Genomic DNA, 16,618 nt, shown 5'->3' with positions numbered 1-16,618 from the left:
TTCTCCACAAAGGGGAGACCAGCTTAAATTATGGTCAACACTATTCTTTTTCACTCTTCATTGATTCTGTACCTGTCAGAGGTGGTGTCTCTTGTCACTTGAGTGTGTGCTGCTTCTTTCCACCAGCAGTTACTTTGAAATTGTGGTTCCTTCTTTTGAGTCTGTTGCTTATATAATGGATGTGTCTTGCCAGCCCAGTCCCCCTTTAGAAATTACCAAATCTGTTCAGATTTTAGTGACTCATCCTGCACACACCAGCTGTCCGTACCCTTTCAATGAAAAAGCAAGCTGTGGCTTGGATCCTTGTGGAGTGTCAGAGGCAGTACTCTGAGCTTACTCAGGGATACATTTTAGTCATGAAATACATACCTTAGTTCTCACAAATTGGAGCCTTGACTGCCATCTTCTATATTTACCTTGTGGATTTGGAGAGAGCAGTTTTTAGTAACATCTCTAGGACACACAGGTTTGTAAAAGTCCTTCTCTCTGTGCTTCTCCTAGGTGCATCATTTCTGGCATGGCTTCAGGAAGCATTGTGCTATTTTACAACGACTTTAACCGGTGGCATCATGAATACCAAACCCGCTACTGATGGTGACAGCTGTACATCAACTCTGCCCCTAGGATGAGCAGAAGTACCTGAAGCATCATTCTCTTCTACCACATCTGAATGTAACTTAAATTTGCTCAAAGAAGCAAAATATTTTTTAAAGTTATTAATAATTGCTATTTTTGTAGTCTTTGCTTGACTTTTTTGGGGGGGATTAGCAAAGCAGAAAACTGGCTGCTGGGTTCTGTAGTTTTAAAAAATCTATATTTTTAGTCATAATGAGAAGTCTATTTTCACCAATTATGGAAACATACAGTGGAGCAAGTAAACCACTTATTCCAGCTATAATATTATGAAGAACATTTCCCATGCATCTACAAGCTTGAGAAATAGGATTTTCACAGTGGGGAAGTGGGTTATAATATTGGAATAGGAAAATTTGATGCTGTAATTTGGGTCCTGTATTTTTCCAAACAACTGTGCTTCTTCAGCACTAATATTTCTGGGATTTAAATAGTAATGTTTAAATTATGGTAAATGTAATTTAAAACATCTCAATTAATTCTATCAATATTATTCTTCAAGCATGTTTTAGACCTAGAAAAGTATGGTTTGGGGGAGGCTATTTTATTGTGTGGTTAGCACAGGAATCTAATTTATAGCAAGTGTGAAATAGTTTCCATTTTTTCCTGATCTGTCATCTTCATAGCACAACAAAATGAAATGATGGCAATGCTCTTGAGCTCACAACATTTGTTTTTCTTTTAAAAAGTAAATGCAAGTACCAAAGCTCACTACTGCGGTTTGCCTGTGCCGGGACAATGAGGCGGAGCCACTGTTGGGGCACCCCCTTCCCTCCCCGGGTTTGCAAATAGAGGCTACCAGGTGCTGTATTCAGCAACACCTGTTTTACTATTTGTTATTAAACTATCTATCTATCTCCACCTTCCTTTTGATTAGCAATTTGTACTAAGAAACAATGTTATTTGGTGTTGTATAATTCTACTTTTCTAGTAGATTACTGTGTAGAATTCTGTGAAAAATATTTGAGAAAAGGCCTGTATTGCATAAATAAATTCTTTGTATGTTGTGAACTTTGATCTCTATTATTTCTCTTCCAACAGACCTCAAATGGTCCCTCTTTTTTTCCTACACACTCAGCTCTTCTCTAAAAGCAAGGATTTGGAATGAACAATTCAGTTTGACTGACAGAAAAAGCTGAATAAAATAATAGCATCTGTAATTGAATTGTTGGAAATGCCTTTTTTGCTCCTAAATTTTAAACAAACATTAATAAAATGATGATTGATTCACAAAGAAAATGTCAAACTGATTCAGTCCTAGTTTTTGATCAATAACCAATGTGAGAGATCCTCCTGACTGAAAACAGGAAAATGAGCTTTCTTTCTTTGGCCAGATCTCTCCTCTTACTGAGACTCACACAAATGACCTAGACCTGAATCTTACAAATGCCTAGCAAGGAACTTTATGTACCACTTCATCTGAGATCCATCATTAAGAAAATAGATGGTGAAATGTGGGGGAGGGAAAGTACATTTTAGAATCAAAGAAACACCCAGGTTGCTGATAAATTAACTGATGAACATCTTCACTGTTAATATCCTCATTAACTTGTGAATATTACACTTTGAAAACTTAAGTGAACAATGGTAGAAGAAAATACCAATACCTAAGTCATATGCCACACAAATGATACTTCAACCACCCTATTCCTAGCAAACCTAAAGCAAAGCTCCTCTTGAAACCTAAAAGAAAAAAAAATCAGTATCTCCACTACCTTTATTGTTTTAAAAACTTCTTATAACTAACGAAAATTAATTGAAACATAAGTTGGCCGGGTGCATTGGCTCATGCCTGTAATCCCAGCACTTTAGGAGGCCGAGGAGGGCGGATCACTTGAGGTCAGGAGTTCGAGACCAGCCTGGCTAAAATGGGGAAACCCAGTCCCTACTAAAAATACAAAAAGTAGCCAGGCTTGGTGGTGGACGCCTGTTAATCCCAGCTACTCGGGAGGCAGAGGCAGAGGCAGGAGAATTGCTTGAGCCTGGGAGGCGGAGGTTGCAGTGAACTCAGATTGTGCCACTGCACTCCAGCCTAGGCGACAGAGTGAGACTGCATCTCGAAAAATAATAATAATAATAATTTAAAAAATACTAAAAGAAGAAACAACACTTCATAAAACAAATAAGGCTGGCATCAACACATGGGCTTCTTAATGATAGAATCTGTTCAGTAATAACATTTACAGTTTATTCAATATTTACTTATTCAATTTTAACTAACTCCTTAAAAAGGCTATTACTTTACATAAATGTAAGCCAGTTAAGAAAAGAAGTGAAAGAAGAGGTGTTTTGGGGCTGGAAATGAGGGAACCACAACAGAGGGAACAGTGCGTCTGCACAGTGAGTGGTTGCAGCTGGATGGGCTGTGCTTGGTCCATGTACAGTAACAGGGCTGGTTTAAGATGCATTGCCTCCAGAAATTAAGATTTTCCTCACTGACATACTGTTTCTTACTGAAATATAACCAATCAAGTCCCTGAGATGCTGTCATTTAAGAAATACCATTAGATCTCTGGGAGAAAGCAGGAGGGCTAAAAGACAACATGAACATCCGAAAAACATCGATAGAAACGTGTAGACAACACACTCTCAGATGACAGCGTCTTACTCCCAAAGTACACCAAAAATCAGTGTTTTCATAAATTACTTCAATAAAAGAGCTATTTTATCCATTGAGAAACATCACACCTCACTTCTGCTTAGCATACACAACAGGAAGATTCCAAGTGTCTTGCACAGGAATCACGAGTAGCCATGAGCAGGGCATGAGGTCGGGAACTGACAACCCGGGGTTGCCCTTTCCACTCGCTCTAAGAGCAGCCGAGTCAGAGGGTCAGGGGCCGACCACACACTTGGTGTCACATGTCGTCCTACACCTGTCAGAGGGGCAGTGAGATGGCAGTGGTTGTGTGAGTCAAGCTCGCAGGAGATGGTCAGGGAACCTGGGATGTAGCCCCACTGCACCTACTTTGTACCCTTCTTAGCAAATACAACAGCTTGCAGCAGCTTAGATTCACCATGAAAGGTGGCTGAGGTAGAGATTTTCACTAGGTTTCTTTGATATCTTTTTACTGGCTGTGATCTCAAGAGCTTCTAGCCATGCAAATCAAAGGCCTGGTTTAGTCCTTTCTACTGGGACAGTCCTGCCCCATTCTCCATCCCTGCTAAAAAAGACAGCTGACCCATGATATAAACAGATTCCTTCTGGATCCAGATGCAGAAGTGTCTTTCATTTAAAAGCTGGAATAACCCACCACTGAGCTAGGTGGAGAAACTTCACCAGTTCCTGGTGTGTGTTCATTATGGATTAGCCCCATAGCCCCACATGAAATCACATTAGGCCAAAGTATGTTCACAAACAGAAGCAAGATGTAACTTTAGTCTCAAAATCTGCATAACCTATACATGAGCAAATGTGCTAGTGCCTCCACTTGGCTATTTTTGCCCTACCACATGGAAGGAAATCGTTTCCTACTTCAAGCAGGAGAACACCCAGCCCAGCTCCCCTCGTTTTGTGTAGCATAAAGTTGAACCACTGTTAATTCTATAGGCTTCACAAGTTATCCTTGCAGGGGAAGGAGGCTGGGAAGTTTCAAAATTTCCTACTTGTAAAGAAGGAAGGGCAAGACCATAAAGTAGCAAATACATAAATAGCAAAACAAACCATTTTAAAGTTCTACTTCCTCTCAGGTGAGTGGGAGAAAAATCTTTTGGGTTTTTCTTTTAGATAGACTTGAAAAGTTGAGTCCATGATGAACTTCTTGCATGCTCTATAGTCGTAAGATCGCTAAAGACTCAAGACTACTGTTAACACCACTGACACATCACTCCCAGCCCTGGCTGCTATGAACCAGAACTGCAGACTGCTCAGAGCAAGGCACATCACATTTTTCTCTCTAATGAAATGAAGGGTGGTTTGGCCTTTAGGCAAGCAATCTGTTTTGAGAGAGCTGGGCTCCTCCAGCAGGGTTAGAAGACAAACTGTGAATGCTCCTATGAGATCTTGGTGATCTATGCCAGAAACATGAAGTGAACTATTTTTCTGTCTCAAATTCAGGAATATTTTTCCTTGCCAAAACCAAGATTCCAGGGAGTTGGGCAGGCTTGTCACTTCCTCATACCTGGCAGGAAGCTGGCTGCTTTGCAGCTTTGGCCTTGGATAATTTGAAAGACATCCCCAGAACTGACTTCAGCCTCAACAGAGACAGGCATCCAGCCACTCTTCGCAATGCAACAGACTCAGCCCACCTGACGGTGCTGGAGGCCTGTGGTGCCCAGCTCCACCCAAAATGAAGGGGCACCGGTAGGGGCCAATGACGGTCTCTATATCAAATATATGCTTTTCTTCCCCTCAGCCATTCAATGCTGGCAAGGCCTTCCCACAGCTGTCTTCAAGCTCAAGGCTTTGGTTTTTATCATAAGATTGCCCCTTAGAACCCCCTGGCCAAGACTCACCAAAGTTGCACATGTCAGCCTCCCTCTGGAAAAACCACTCTCTGACTTTGATCTAAATAAGTGCCCCTGCTCTGATAACTTCTCAGCCACTGACAAAGTGGTAGAAAATGAAGGGTGGTTTGGCCTTTAGGCAAGCAACTTTTTTTTTTTTTTTTTGAGACAGAGTTTTGCTCTTGTTGCCCAGGCTGGAGTGCAATAGTGCAATCTTGGCTCACCGCAACCTCCGCCTCCCGGTTTCAAGCGATTCTCCTGCCTCAGCCTCCTGAGTAGCTAGGATTACAGGCATGCGCCACCACACCCAGCTAATTTTATATTTTTAGTAGAGACGGGGTTTCTCCATGTTGGTCAGGCTGGTCTCGAACTGCCTTCCTCAGGTGATCCGCCTGCCTCCGCCTCCCAAAGTGCTGGGATTACAGGCGTGAGCCACGTTCCTGGCCAGGCAAGCTATCTCTTTTGAGAGAGTGGGCTCCTCCAGCAAGGTTAAAAGCCAAACTGTGAATATTCCTATGAATTCGCACCCCACCTGTGTCTTACACACGCAGCACTCCTAACACATCTCTGACTGCCAAAAGAGGAAACCTTGTCATGGGGCACCTGCCCTGCCTGGGGAAGCTCTTGACCATTCCATTTCCTTATTTATTAGACAAGGATATTAGTATCTATCTCTTAGGGCTGTGGCATATCTCAAGTGAGATAGGATGAAATACTCCATAAGCTGCAAACTTGTGTGATTGTCATGATCTTCTTCTTTAGAAAGCAGCTGATTCTGTAACTGCGCTGCTCTGTTACTAGAATCTTACTCTCACTCTGCCCTCAAATCTGACCTTTTGTGCCCCCTACCTGCTGACCTCAGGCTGACCATCCAGAGCAACTAAAAAAAGGCTGTGCCCCTTCTATGGAACAGCCCTTTACACAGCCAAAGACATTGAGCAAATGTGCCTCGACTTTCCTCTTACCTCACAGTTTTCTCCACCAGTCCTTAGCTGCCAGGATTCACACCCCCTCACCACTTCAGCTGTCCTCTGTCGGGTGATCATTGCTCTTTCTCTGCACCACATGCAACAAGGTCCCCAGAACAGAACTCCATCCCAAGCTAGCACTGCCTGGGATCTGCCCGTGCTTCTCATAACACAGTTAAGATTATGCTAATGTTCAAGCAGCTGTGTTGGCTCCTAATGACCGGGCAATCATTGAAATCCTCCAGGCCCAGATCTTCAGCGGTGCTGCAGGCCAGGGCCTTGCCTCGGGTAGTTACAGAATTGAATCACAGCACTTCACACTTCACTTCTACACAGTGCGTTTGGATCAGTATCCTCACCTGCTGAGATCCTTTTAAATGAGTCCATTCCATTAAAACAAAACAAAACAAAACAAAACAAAAAAACAGGAAAGCATTCTAAGTTGTTATTCACATCATATGCGGGGGAAAAACAAAAAAAGGTTAAGAACAAAGACTGAAGCTGCAGCCTGGCTGCAGAGCTGCTCTGTCCAGCATGGCAGCCACTAACCACGTGGCTGTTCAACACTTGAAATGTGCCCTGTCCAAACTGAGACATGCTATAAATGTAAAGCACACCAGATTTCAAAGGTTTAGAACAAAGAAAGTAAAACATCCTAGTGATTTTTTTGATTACATGCCAAAATAATACTTTGGATGTATTTAGACATATTTGGTTAAATAAAATATACTATAAAAATTAATTTCACCTGTTTCTTTAAAAAAATTTTTTAACATGATACTAGGAAATGCTGTCTCCTGTGGCTTGCATATTTCTGTGGGACAGCAAACTGTTCTAGAGATCTTTCTCCAAGACAACATCAATCAGCACTCCTGCTTTCAACATGGTGAATCTGTCCTGAGCTGTCTTCACCATCTCCTAATTCACATTTCACCATTTTAGCCATGAAGATATTCTGGGGGAAGTTTTGCCAAATGCCTTCAATTTATATATTCAATACATTTCTATCATAGCAACCTTTCTGAAAAGAGAGGGTGAGAGGAAGAGAGAGAAAATGAGAGGCTGAGACTCGGCCCGGCTCAAGTAAGGGAATCAACATGAAACAGCCCACGCCATTCTCTCTGTGCAGGATTTGAGGAACCCAGCAGTTAAGTACCTGTATTTAATTTAGATCCTGAGATAGAATTACAGCTCAACAAATGTTTGCTAAACAAGTGGGCAGATGAACAATCTGCCTATATCAGAACCTTTATTTAGCTCCTCCCCTCCAGGACTTGATTTAGCCTTGGATAGACAGGGTCACCCCCGCCCCACCCCCAAAAAGAACATGCACTTTAGAGTCAGCAAAAGCTAACACTGCATCGTGGCTCCACCTCCTGCCAATTCTATGTATGACCCTGGAGGTGTGACTTGACTTCTTGGTTTGCTCCCCTAGCACCACATACTTCTGTAGGTTTTCCTGGGGTCATAACCATTTTAACAGGATGGCTAGGCAGTGCCGCCCCTGCCAGTTCATGCTACTTCCGGCCTCCACCCTTACAGAGGGCGGAGGCATGTACCGACAAGAAGAGGTTCCTGCATCCTGACAGTGACTGGCACTGCCCGGCCACTTATTTTGTCTTTAGCAGATGTCTTTCTTTGAACCTCACAGTTTGAGGGAGGGAGATGGGTTTGGGGCTCAGATCAGTGCCAGAGGCCTCGTTCTATCGCTGTTTGCATTTTTCTCCTTCTTCCTTTTATTAGCTCTTCCCTTCCATTAACAAAAATATTTCTATTGAAAGCTATGAAAAAGCTTGTCCTGTAACCAAAGAGGAGGCACAAGCAGAATGTTCTAAACCTATACATCACTGCTTTTTTGAAACTGTCATCCTCCTGTAGCCTGACCCTGCTACAGCTGTGGGTCTAGGAAGCCCGCTGCCCGCTCCCCCGGCCCGCAACCCACCGCACCTTGTGGCCAACTTCTGGACCTGATCAGGAGTCAGCACCAGCCCAGAACTCATTGTAACGCCTGGCCCATGAGCTTGACTCATTCCTTCAGCTATCTGAACTGGAAGATCCAGAGTCAAGTTAGATGGTTTCAAGCCCTGGGATTGTAAAGCCTTGAAAAGCTGGGGACAGAGGCAGTACCAGGGTAACCTGAACCACAGGGAAGTGGGTACTATGAGGGGACAGAAACAAGAGTCTTTCAGAGAAAGCTGTAGCTGACAAGGCACTGGAAAAAGCAGAGACAGAAGACCACACAACCTCAGAGAGAGACAGGGGAACAACTGCCCCAACTCTCTGCCCTTCCTGCTGCTGATTCATAAGGTTCCTCTGTTGCACACCAGGCACACCATTTGTTCTTCAGCTTTTGTGATGTGTCTTTTTTTTTGAGACAGGTTCTCACTCTGTCACCCAGGCTAGAGTGCAGTGGCACAATCTCAGCTCACTGCAGCCTCTACCTCCCTGGTTCAAGTGATTCTCCCTCCTCAGCCTCCTAAGTAGCTGGGATTATGGGCATGTGCCACCACGCCCAGCTAGTTTTTCTATTTTTTAGTAGAGATGGGGTTTTGTCATGTTGGCCAGGCTGGTCTTGAACTCCTGACTTCAGGTGATCCACCCACCTTGGCCTTCCAAACTGCTGGGATTACAGGCCTGAGCCACCACGCCCATTCTGCATCTGTAACCAGACAAACTTCAACCAAGACACATTTCCATGTGTGCTCTCCCCAGGCTTCCTCTTTTCCCCGGGTGGCCCTGAGACTTTGCAAAACAGCCACTGGCACCCACTGGCACCTGGGCCAAGGAGGAGAACTTTGATCCCACACATCCTTGGCTAAACAACAGCACAGAAACCTTTGCCCATCCCTGATTACTTTTTTTCAAGAGGGAAAAGTTTATTGCAGGTTGGGTACACTTGTAAAAGGCAAAATCTAACAATGAGAACGAACTATAGGGCTCACCAGTTTAGAAGATGAGCAGGTAAAACAAATACACGGATTATGTACAATTATTAAAAAGAGCAGGGTGTTGGACAAAAAGGAAAAACTGCCAGCAGCCTTCCAGAAGGTTCACAGAGTATCTCCAGGGAGCACCTTCCCGCCCAGTCCTGGCTGCCTCGGGCATGCCTCCTCCTGTGGTTACCTGCCCTGCTCCAGATGAAATGCAGATGAGGAAGCAGGTACCGGGCTCGGGAGCGGAGCTTGTTCTGCTCTGCAAGTTGCTGGCTTGCAGAGAAGCAGCCGCTGGGTGCCGCATGCGCCAAGCCTCTCATTAAAAAACCCAGAGGGCAGGTTCACGGGCATTTCCTAACACACGTGTGGGAAGAGCTGGGGGAAACCCATACCGCCCAGGGAAGAAGTGGCTTCTCCCATCATCTGTGTACAAATGAATACTGAGCCTTGTCTCTGGTGAGCCCAGTGCCCCAAGCTGAATGGCTGAGCCCGCCACCCTGGGCCTCTGATCGCTTCTCAAAGCCTGCAATCCATGTCCAATGACCAAATCGTCCTCTCAGGTGCTCACTTCTTCTATTAGAAAGCCAGTCCTCTTAGTCCCCATATCACCTCTCACAGGACACCCACAAAAGGACAAATGCAATTCTAAGTCTTTCATTTAAAAAAAAAAAAAAAAGAGAGAGAGAAAAGAAAAGAAAGGGAGTGTTCTGAGTCTACTTAAATAAGGAAAAGGCCTTGGTTCATCCAAAGTGTTTCTATAAAAATGCATCGAATGCTGGAATAAAGTTACACATTCTCCTGGTGAAGCTGTAAAATGTCCAACAAACTGAAAATGACTGGGGATGATCTGGAACGAGTCTCTCCGAACAGCTGTTGGCAGAACGGATGCAGCCTTTGATGCCTCCAGGAACCAGAAGGCAGAGCCCAGAGCACCAGGCCAGGCTCCGGCACGCCAGGCTCCGGTTCCCAGGCGGCCTGTGGAGGACCCGCAAACTCAGGCGCAGGCGGTGAAGAGAGGGAGACCTGTAGCAGGGAGGCCGGCGAGGCCGAGCAGAGGGCTGGCTTCCTGGGTGGCAGCAGGCGGCTTCGCCCGTCTGCAGGAGGCTCAGTCTCGGTGGCGGCGCCAGGTTCCTGCCCGCTCACCACCCGTGGCAGCAGGAGGACAGTGGGGGGTGGGAGATTCCGAAGGGGTGGGGGCTGGGACTGCTTCCTCAGGCACAGGGGTCTCCTCCACTGAGGGAGGAACTGGAGAGATGGGCTCCATCCCAGGCCTGCCGCCGTCTTGACAGTGCTTGCTGCAGAAAATCTGTCCCTCCTTATCTAGAGCCGTGTTCTGAGGAGGAAACAGCAGAGACAACACATTACCCAGACCCAGGCTCGGGTCCCAGCTGCCACGAGCAGAGAGCACGACAGAGCATGCACGGGCCTCAGAAACAGAAGAGGAGAAATAACGCCAAGCTTCTACCAGAAGCCTCACAGGAGAGCAGTGGTTTCAGGAACCCACCGGGGGACGGGGCTGTCCTTGGCCTCTGCTCCTACCCGGAGCCAGGCTGGCAGCCCAGGACACACCAGATGTCTGTCGTCTTCTCTCGCTTTGGGCTGTGCCTGGGTTCTCACCGCTTCAGCCCAAGCCCAGACCTTAAGCTCAAAAGAATTCTGAGACAATAAGCAAACCTTACAAAGGTGCTCAGTCTTGGACAGTTTACTTTTCCAAATAAAGCTCTCTGTCACAGATTGAAAAGTTACCCGCATGTCCTGTGAATAATTAATCCTCCTAACAACCTGAGATGCTGTGAAGCCTATAAAAGGCCCAGGAATTGGATGGAGCCACATTATTCTTTTTTGAGATCCTCCATGGTCTCCTCACCTGTCTTCTCTTCATGTGAAGCAAAGCTTCCTTATTCTGAAACATTCTGAAAGTTTTTAAATCTGCTCAGCTCTTCAAGGAACAGAGAAACAGCCACAAACATGTGAGGCAGTCACCTTGCGTTCTAAGCCTGGCTGGGGAAGGGACCCTGGTCCTCCTTTCTCCTTCTCTATTTCCTGCTTGTCCAGGGGAGCCCGTCAAGCTGCCATCTCACTGGGCTTCCCAAAAGTGAAGGAGATGGCAGTTCCCAGGCACCTTTAGCTAAAAGGAACAACTGCCAGGAGGCATTTTGTAATCTAACTAACCTGGGGAGGGAGAGGGGAAAACGCACTAGAGATTCTTTCAGTACTTTAACAACAACAACAAACAAAATCTGGAGAAAATAAGAATCAACAACAGGGCTTTCTAAGACGAACTTGGGTGGCGGCCTCCAGGGCACCTGGGGCCACCTGTGGAATGGCTGCTTCTCCACAGGCCCTGCCAAGTTCAAGCTGAACAGTCATCTATTTCCGGCCGGGTGCGGTGGCTCACACCTATAATCCCAGCACTTCCGGAGGCCAAGGAGGGAGGATCACTTGAGGTCAGGAGTTTGAGACCAGCCTGGGCAACACAGAGACTCCATCTCCACAAATAATTTAAAAATTAGCTGGGCATGGTGGCGTGCACCTGTAGTCCTAGCTACTTGGAGGCTGAGGCAGGAGGATGGCTTGAGCTCAGGAGTTTGAGGATACAGTGAGCTAGGTAGGATCACACCACCGCACTCCAGTCTGGGCAACAGAGCAAGATCCTGTCTGAATAAACAAAACTCCCCAAATCCCTATAATTTCCAAGGACAATTTCAACTACCTGGAAAAAGGGTAACTGTGGAAAACTCTACTAAAAGATGCTCCCCCCCTACATGGGAAGCAGAGAGCCAGCATACAGGTTTTTCCTACCACAAAATGTCTCCTGGGTACAAGAAAACAATCCCCCCGTTATTTCTCCTTTTCTCTTCCTGTCAGAAGCACAGGGGCGTGTGTGGCAGAAGGCAGGCTGGCAGTGCGGTTAGTACATACCATGGCCTTGGACCTAGCCAGAGGGAAGCAATGCAGGCGGCGGGAGAGGCAGAAGGCAGGAGAGAAGCAGGGACAGAAACTAGACTTACTTTCAACAGAAGCAACACGAGTGAAACAGTTTTGTCTATCTTAAATTAAGGCAATAAACCCAAATCCTTCCCCAACTTCCCCCTGAAACAAGGCATAATTCCCCAGCGAAGAAGGCAATGCCCTTGAATCCGTCCCTTCTCAAGTCTGCACCGCAGGCGCCGAGTGACGGCGGCTTCTCGACATTCCCTTCCCACCACAAGATGGTCTCTCCTGGTCTCTGCAGCTGGGGCGAGCTCCCCGGGTACTTGGGAGGCCGTCCTGCGTGCACTCTGCTCTGTCCTTTCTTACGCATGCTAAGGACAAGTCCAAGAAAACAGAACTGTAATCCCACACCTCAGCCCTGCCTGAAACCAAGGCCTTGCCCATTAAATTATCTTCTCTTATCCCAAAGGCTGGCTGAGATCACACTTACTGATACAAACTCATCTTTGGAAATGCAGCTGGAGAAAGAACAAAAGCCTTCATGAAGGCACCCATCTTAAGCTGCTCTTTCCGAAAAGCCACTTTTCACTTAAGTGGGAAACAGCATCGGCAGGAGAACTACAGGACTCCTCCCGTGCTCTCACCAGCTGTTGGTCTGGAAAGGCAGGCAGGCAGTGTGGCAAGCTGAGAAGTTTGAAAATAAAGTTTTCCAGGGGCCTGCTTGGCTGAATGGAAAGGATGTGAGTAGGTACAGAAGACCCACACCAGTAAGCAGCTGAGAGCCGGACGGTGGCATCAGAAACTGAGACAAGCATGCAGGCGTGAGAGGGGCTGAGGATGGGGCGCGCTGGTCGGACGCAGCGTGGTGAATACCAGGATTCTGCTTCAGGCTCTCCCACTGTCTCAGCGGGGTAAAGAAGGAAACTCTGAGGTGCCTCTCAAACTGTCAAATCAAACTGTCAAATAAAATGCAGATAACACCATCAACTTTACTTTTTTTCACCTTTATGGACCAATTTCTAGCCCGTAATTTTCTCACTGAAATCTCAGGCCCCAGCTCTGGGGGTGAGAACACTAGGGTGACAGCAGATGGGAAGGTCCTATCTGTAAGTTATCTGATGATTCAACCTCCAGACGGTTGACACTATTTCCACTATCATTTGTATCTGCAGAAAACCAGGTTGGCCACACAGTCTCAGTTATGAGGACATATGAGTACCAGGGAGAGTCATTTTGAGGTTATTTTTAATGTAAAAACACTTAAAACTGTTCCCGAAGACAGGACGCACAGTGATGTGAGGAGGACGAGGAGGACGAGGAGGACGAGGAGGACGAGGAGGACGATACAGCAGCATTGCAAGTTCCCCCACACAACCATGCCCCAGACCGGGTCCTGTGCCAGGGGAGGATCAGCGGCAGGCCTTCCCCTCCCACTTTTGGGGACAGCCCAAAATTCACAGGCTGGTGTTTTGGCCATCGAGAATGGGTGCCACCAGAGGCAAGCCTGATTGAATTTCCCTGTAGGTACTGAATGGGATCATGACATCAGCAGTTCCTCTGAGCTAACAGCCTGCAGAGTTGTGTAGGGAACACGGGGTTAGAGGGGACACCCTGCCAACATGCGCAAAATGACAACTGAACACACATAAACATACAACATTTACAGTCGCCATCAGGGCTGCAAACAATAACGGGTTGTTCCTTCACACAAACACCCTGTCAGAGCCCAGGGGTTTGTCTTTTGAATATTGAACTCCTCATCAGCAAATGGAAAATGGTATTTGTAAACCACACAACATAGGTTCTGTCTGAGGGGGTCTCAGCGTCATTCTCCAGGACAGAGCCTGTAGAACAGCTAATCATTCCAGAACGTCAGCTGAGAGCCAGCCATAAAGAGGCCGGGCACAGGCCTATGGCCACTGATTCCTATCTGGGCCCCTGAGTCAAAAAGTGACCCCAGCAATGACTCCCTTCACAGTCTCCAAGCAAACTCTCCTAAGCCCTGGGCACAGGGCAGTTAAAGGTTCTTCCTCTCAGAAGACTTAATATGGTTATTAAATTTTGATCCCAACCAATCTCTCTTCTTAAGGTTTTTTCATGACACATTGAGTATGCCAATTTTTAATGTTTTATTTTTCTAAATTTTCCAAGAAGCTGCCTTACAACGCAGTGCACAGCGAGGCTGTGTACCACTGAGCCCATCCATCAATGCTAGCTCTCGCAAGGGAATCGCTGGAAACATTCTCATGCTGTTGGCTCAATCAAGATGGTTCTTTTCAAAGTGTCTAAGCTGTAATTCTTTGACAACTCTGACTTTCTCAGGCTTTCAGCAAAACACTGCTAAAATTCGAGGGAAACCACAACTCAAAAGGCCTTCTCACTGCTTTGGCACAGAGCGCCCCTAAAGTCCTGCAAGCCATCAAAAGACTCAGCTTGTAAACCCAGGCTCTGTCTGGAGAGGGAGAGAGGGAGAGCACACTTTCTGGCAGGGGAGCAGCTGGGGAGCTGCAAGGACACACAGAGGATGGCCATATAAATGCAGCCGCCCCTGGGGACAGAAGAGAATGACAGCCCAGTGGGTGCTGAGAACCTGGGGGAGGCTCAATCCATATAACAGAGTGCTGCATGCTCGTGGGGGGCGGGGGGTGTGGGGTGTGTGGAGGTATGTGGGGTGTGTTCGGGTGTGGGATGTGTGGGGTGTGTGGGTGTATATGTGGGGGATGTGGGTGTGGGGTGTGTGGGGTTATGTGGGGTGTGTAGGGTGGGGGGTGTGGGGGATGTGTAGAGTGGGGGGTGTGGGGGATGTGTGGTGTGGGGGGTGTGTGGGGTGTGGGTTGTGTGGGGGGTGTGAGGGGTGTGGGGGTGTGGGCGGTGTGTGGTGTGGGGGGTGTTGGGGATGTGTGGTGTAGGGGGTGTGGGGGATGTGTGGTGTGGGGGGTGTGTAGGGGTATGTGGGGTGTGGGGGATGTGGGGGGTGTGTAGGGGTATGTGGGATGTGTGGGGGTGTGGGGTGTGTGGGGTGTGGGGGGGGTGTGGGGTGTGTGGGGTGTGTGGGGGTGTGGAGTGTGTGGGGGTGTGGGGTGTGTGGGGGTGTGGGGGGTGTGAGGTGTGTGGAGGTGTGTGGGGTGCGAGGGATGTGGGGTGTGGGGCGTGCGAGGGATGTGGGGTGTGGGGGATGTGAGGGATGTGTGGTGTGGGGGGTGTGGGGGATGTGTGGTGTGGGGGACGTGGGGGGTGTGGGGGATGTGTGGTGTGGGGGATGTGTGGTGGGGGTGTGGGGGGTGTGAGGGGTGTGTGGTGTGGGGGATGTGTGGTGTGGGGGATGTGGGGGGGGTGGGGGGGTGTGGGGGGTGTGGGAGATGTGGGGGGTGTGTGGGGGGTGTGGGAGATGTGGTGGGGGTGTGGGGGATGTGGGGGGTGTGTGGGGGATGTGGGGGGTGTGTGGGGGATGTGGGGGGTGTGTGGGGTGTGAGGGATGTGTGGTGTGGGGGGTGTGGGGGATGTGTGGTGTGTGGGGGGTGTGGGGGATGTGTGGTGTGTGGGGGATGTGTGGTGTGTGGGGGGTGTGGGGGATGTGTGGTGTGTGGGGGGTGTGGGGGATGTGTGGTGTGTGGGGGGTGTGGGGGATGTGTGGTGTGTGGGGGGTGTTGGGGGGTGTGGCGGGTGTGAGGGATGTGTGGTTTGGAGGGTGTGGGGGATGTTGGGGGTGTGGGGGTGTGGGGGTGTGGGGATGTGGGTTATGTGTGTGGCTTCCTTATAGCTTCTATCTAAACCCTGCATCTTCCTAGGTAAGGCTCCCAGACAACCATGTACCATGAGAATATGCCACTGTTTCCCTTCTAGTTGGGTAGGAAACAAGGAGGACCTTCCCACAGGGTGAGAGGCCTGTCCCAAGTACGAGTGACGGAGCTGTGGAGGTGGCCCATCCTAAGCTGTCAAGACTCAGTGTAGTCACGGGGGGCCCAGATGTGAAACTCAGACGCCCATCACCTCGGCAGGTCTGATTCGAAAGCCGCTGCAGCCAACTCCAGCTCTGGGAAAGGCCACTCCACCCCTGTTCCCTGCTCCTGCGAGTGCGTGGGGAGAACCAAGGTCCCTGCCTGGGTGGCTGGTTGGCTTCTACCTGCTCACGGTGAGCTGGCCTTCTGGCCCAGGGTTGCATTGGCTCAGGCCTGGACAGCTGCTGCGGGTGTGCTGCCCTCACCTCTGGTTCATTGTTTTTTCCTTTTGATTCATTTACTCTCCTGTCACTTTTCATTCTAATTTGTTGTGTTTATGTACTTAGGAAAGTTGCCTTAAGAACCATTTTGTAAGAAGAAAAGGCTGAAAAAAACAAGGCCATCATTGCCACTGACATCTCATAAAATGTTACCAACCCTGAAAAATGAATATATATTTTTTTCCTTGGTTATGTACTCTTAAAAGCCCCAAACTGTATTTCATAAAACACTGATTTTTTAAAACTGAAATATGTTTAGCTTTGGCTGTTTCTTATCCCAAGTCTCAAAGAATAATTCACATCTCTAATAATCTATTTCTGAGGCCTTGGGGTAGGCAGGGAGTTAATTCCTAACACAAGAAACCCCTCCAGGGCTTGGGAGTCTCTCTAGATGAGAAGGCAGAGACAAGAGTGGAAGCAGCTGCCCAGAGGGCCAGGCCAGGAGCTTCTTGACGCCTGCACCCCTCACACCAGGCCTGCTGGTC

The 16,618-nt window shown here is 47.9% G+C and overlaps 2 protein-coding genes across 12 annotated transcripts in view; one reads left to right on the top strand and one right to left on the bottom strand.

Moving 5' to 3' along the window:
- LRBA (LPS responsive beige-like anchor protein) overlaps nucleotides 1-1,644 on the top strand; it is a 764,782-nt gene extending 763,138 nt beyond the window's left edge. For all 5 annotated transcript variants that reach the window (XM_054484859.2, XM_054484861.2, XM_054484860.2 and 2 more), the window contains one exon: nucleotides 502-1,644. In XM_054484859.2, the coding sequence (XP_054340834.1) occupies nucleotides 502-592 (91 nt within the window). In that variant the 3' untranslated portion in view covers nucleotides 593-1,644. The remainder of the gene's footprint in view (nucleotides 1-501) is intronic.
- A 7,254-nt stretch (nucleotides 1,645-8,898) lies between these two features.
- Nucleotides 8,899-16,618, bottom strand: part of DCLK2 (doublecortin like kinase 2) — a 176,083-nt gene continuing 168,363 nt past the window's right edge. For 5 of the 7 annotated variants that reach the window (XM_054485680.2, XM_063664175.1, XM_063664174.1 and 2 more), the window contains one exon: nucleotides 8,899-10,313. In XM_054485680.2, coding sequence (XP_054341655.1) covers nucleotides 10,086-10,313 — 228 coding nt within the window. In that variant the 3' untranslated portion in view covers nucleotides 8,899-10,085. Of the gene's footprint in view, nucleotides 10,314-12,787; nucleotides 12,871-16,618 lie in introns of those variants that run through there. The other 2 variants (XM_063664176.1, XM_063664177.1) reach the window with 1 other exon arrangement.

Source organism: Pongo pygmaeus, chromosome 3 (assembly GCF_028885625.2).
Source record: "Pongo pygmaeus isolate AG05252 chromosome 3, NHGRI_mPonPyg2-v2.0_pri, whole genome shotgun sequence".
Classification (NCBI taxonomy): domain Eukaryota; kingdom Metazoa; phylum Chordata; class Mammalia; order Primates; family Hominidae; genus Pongo; species Pongo pygmaeus.
Note: the sequence above shows the minus strand (reverse complement) of the source record. Positions and strands in the feature narration are given on the sequence as shown.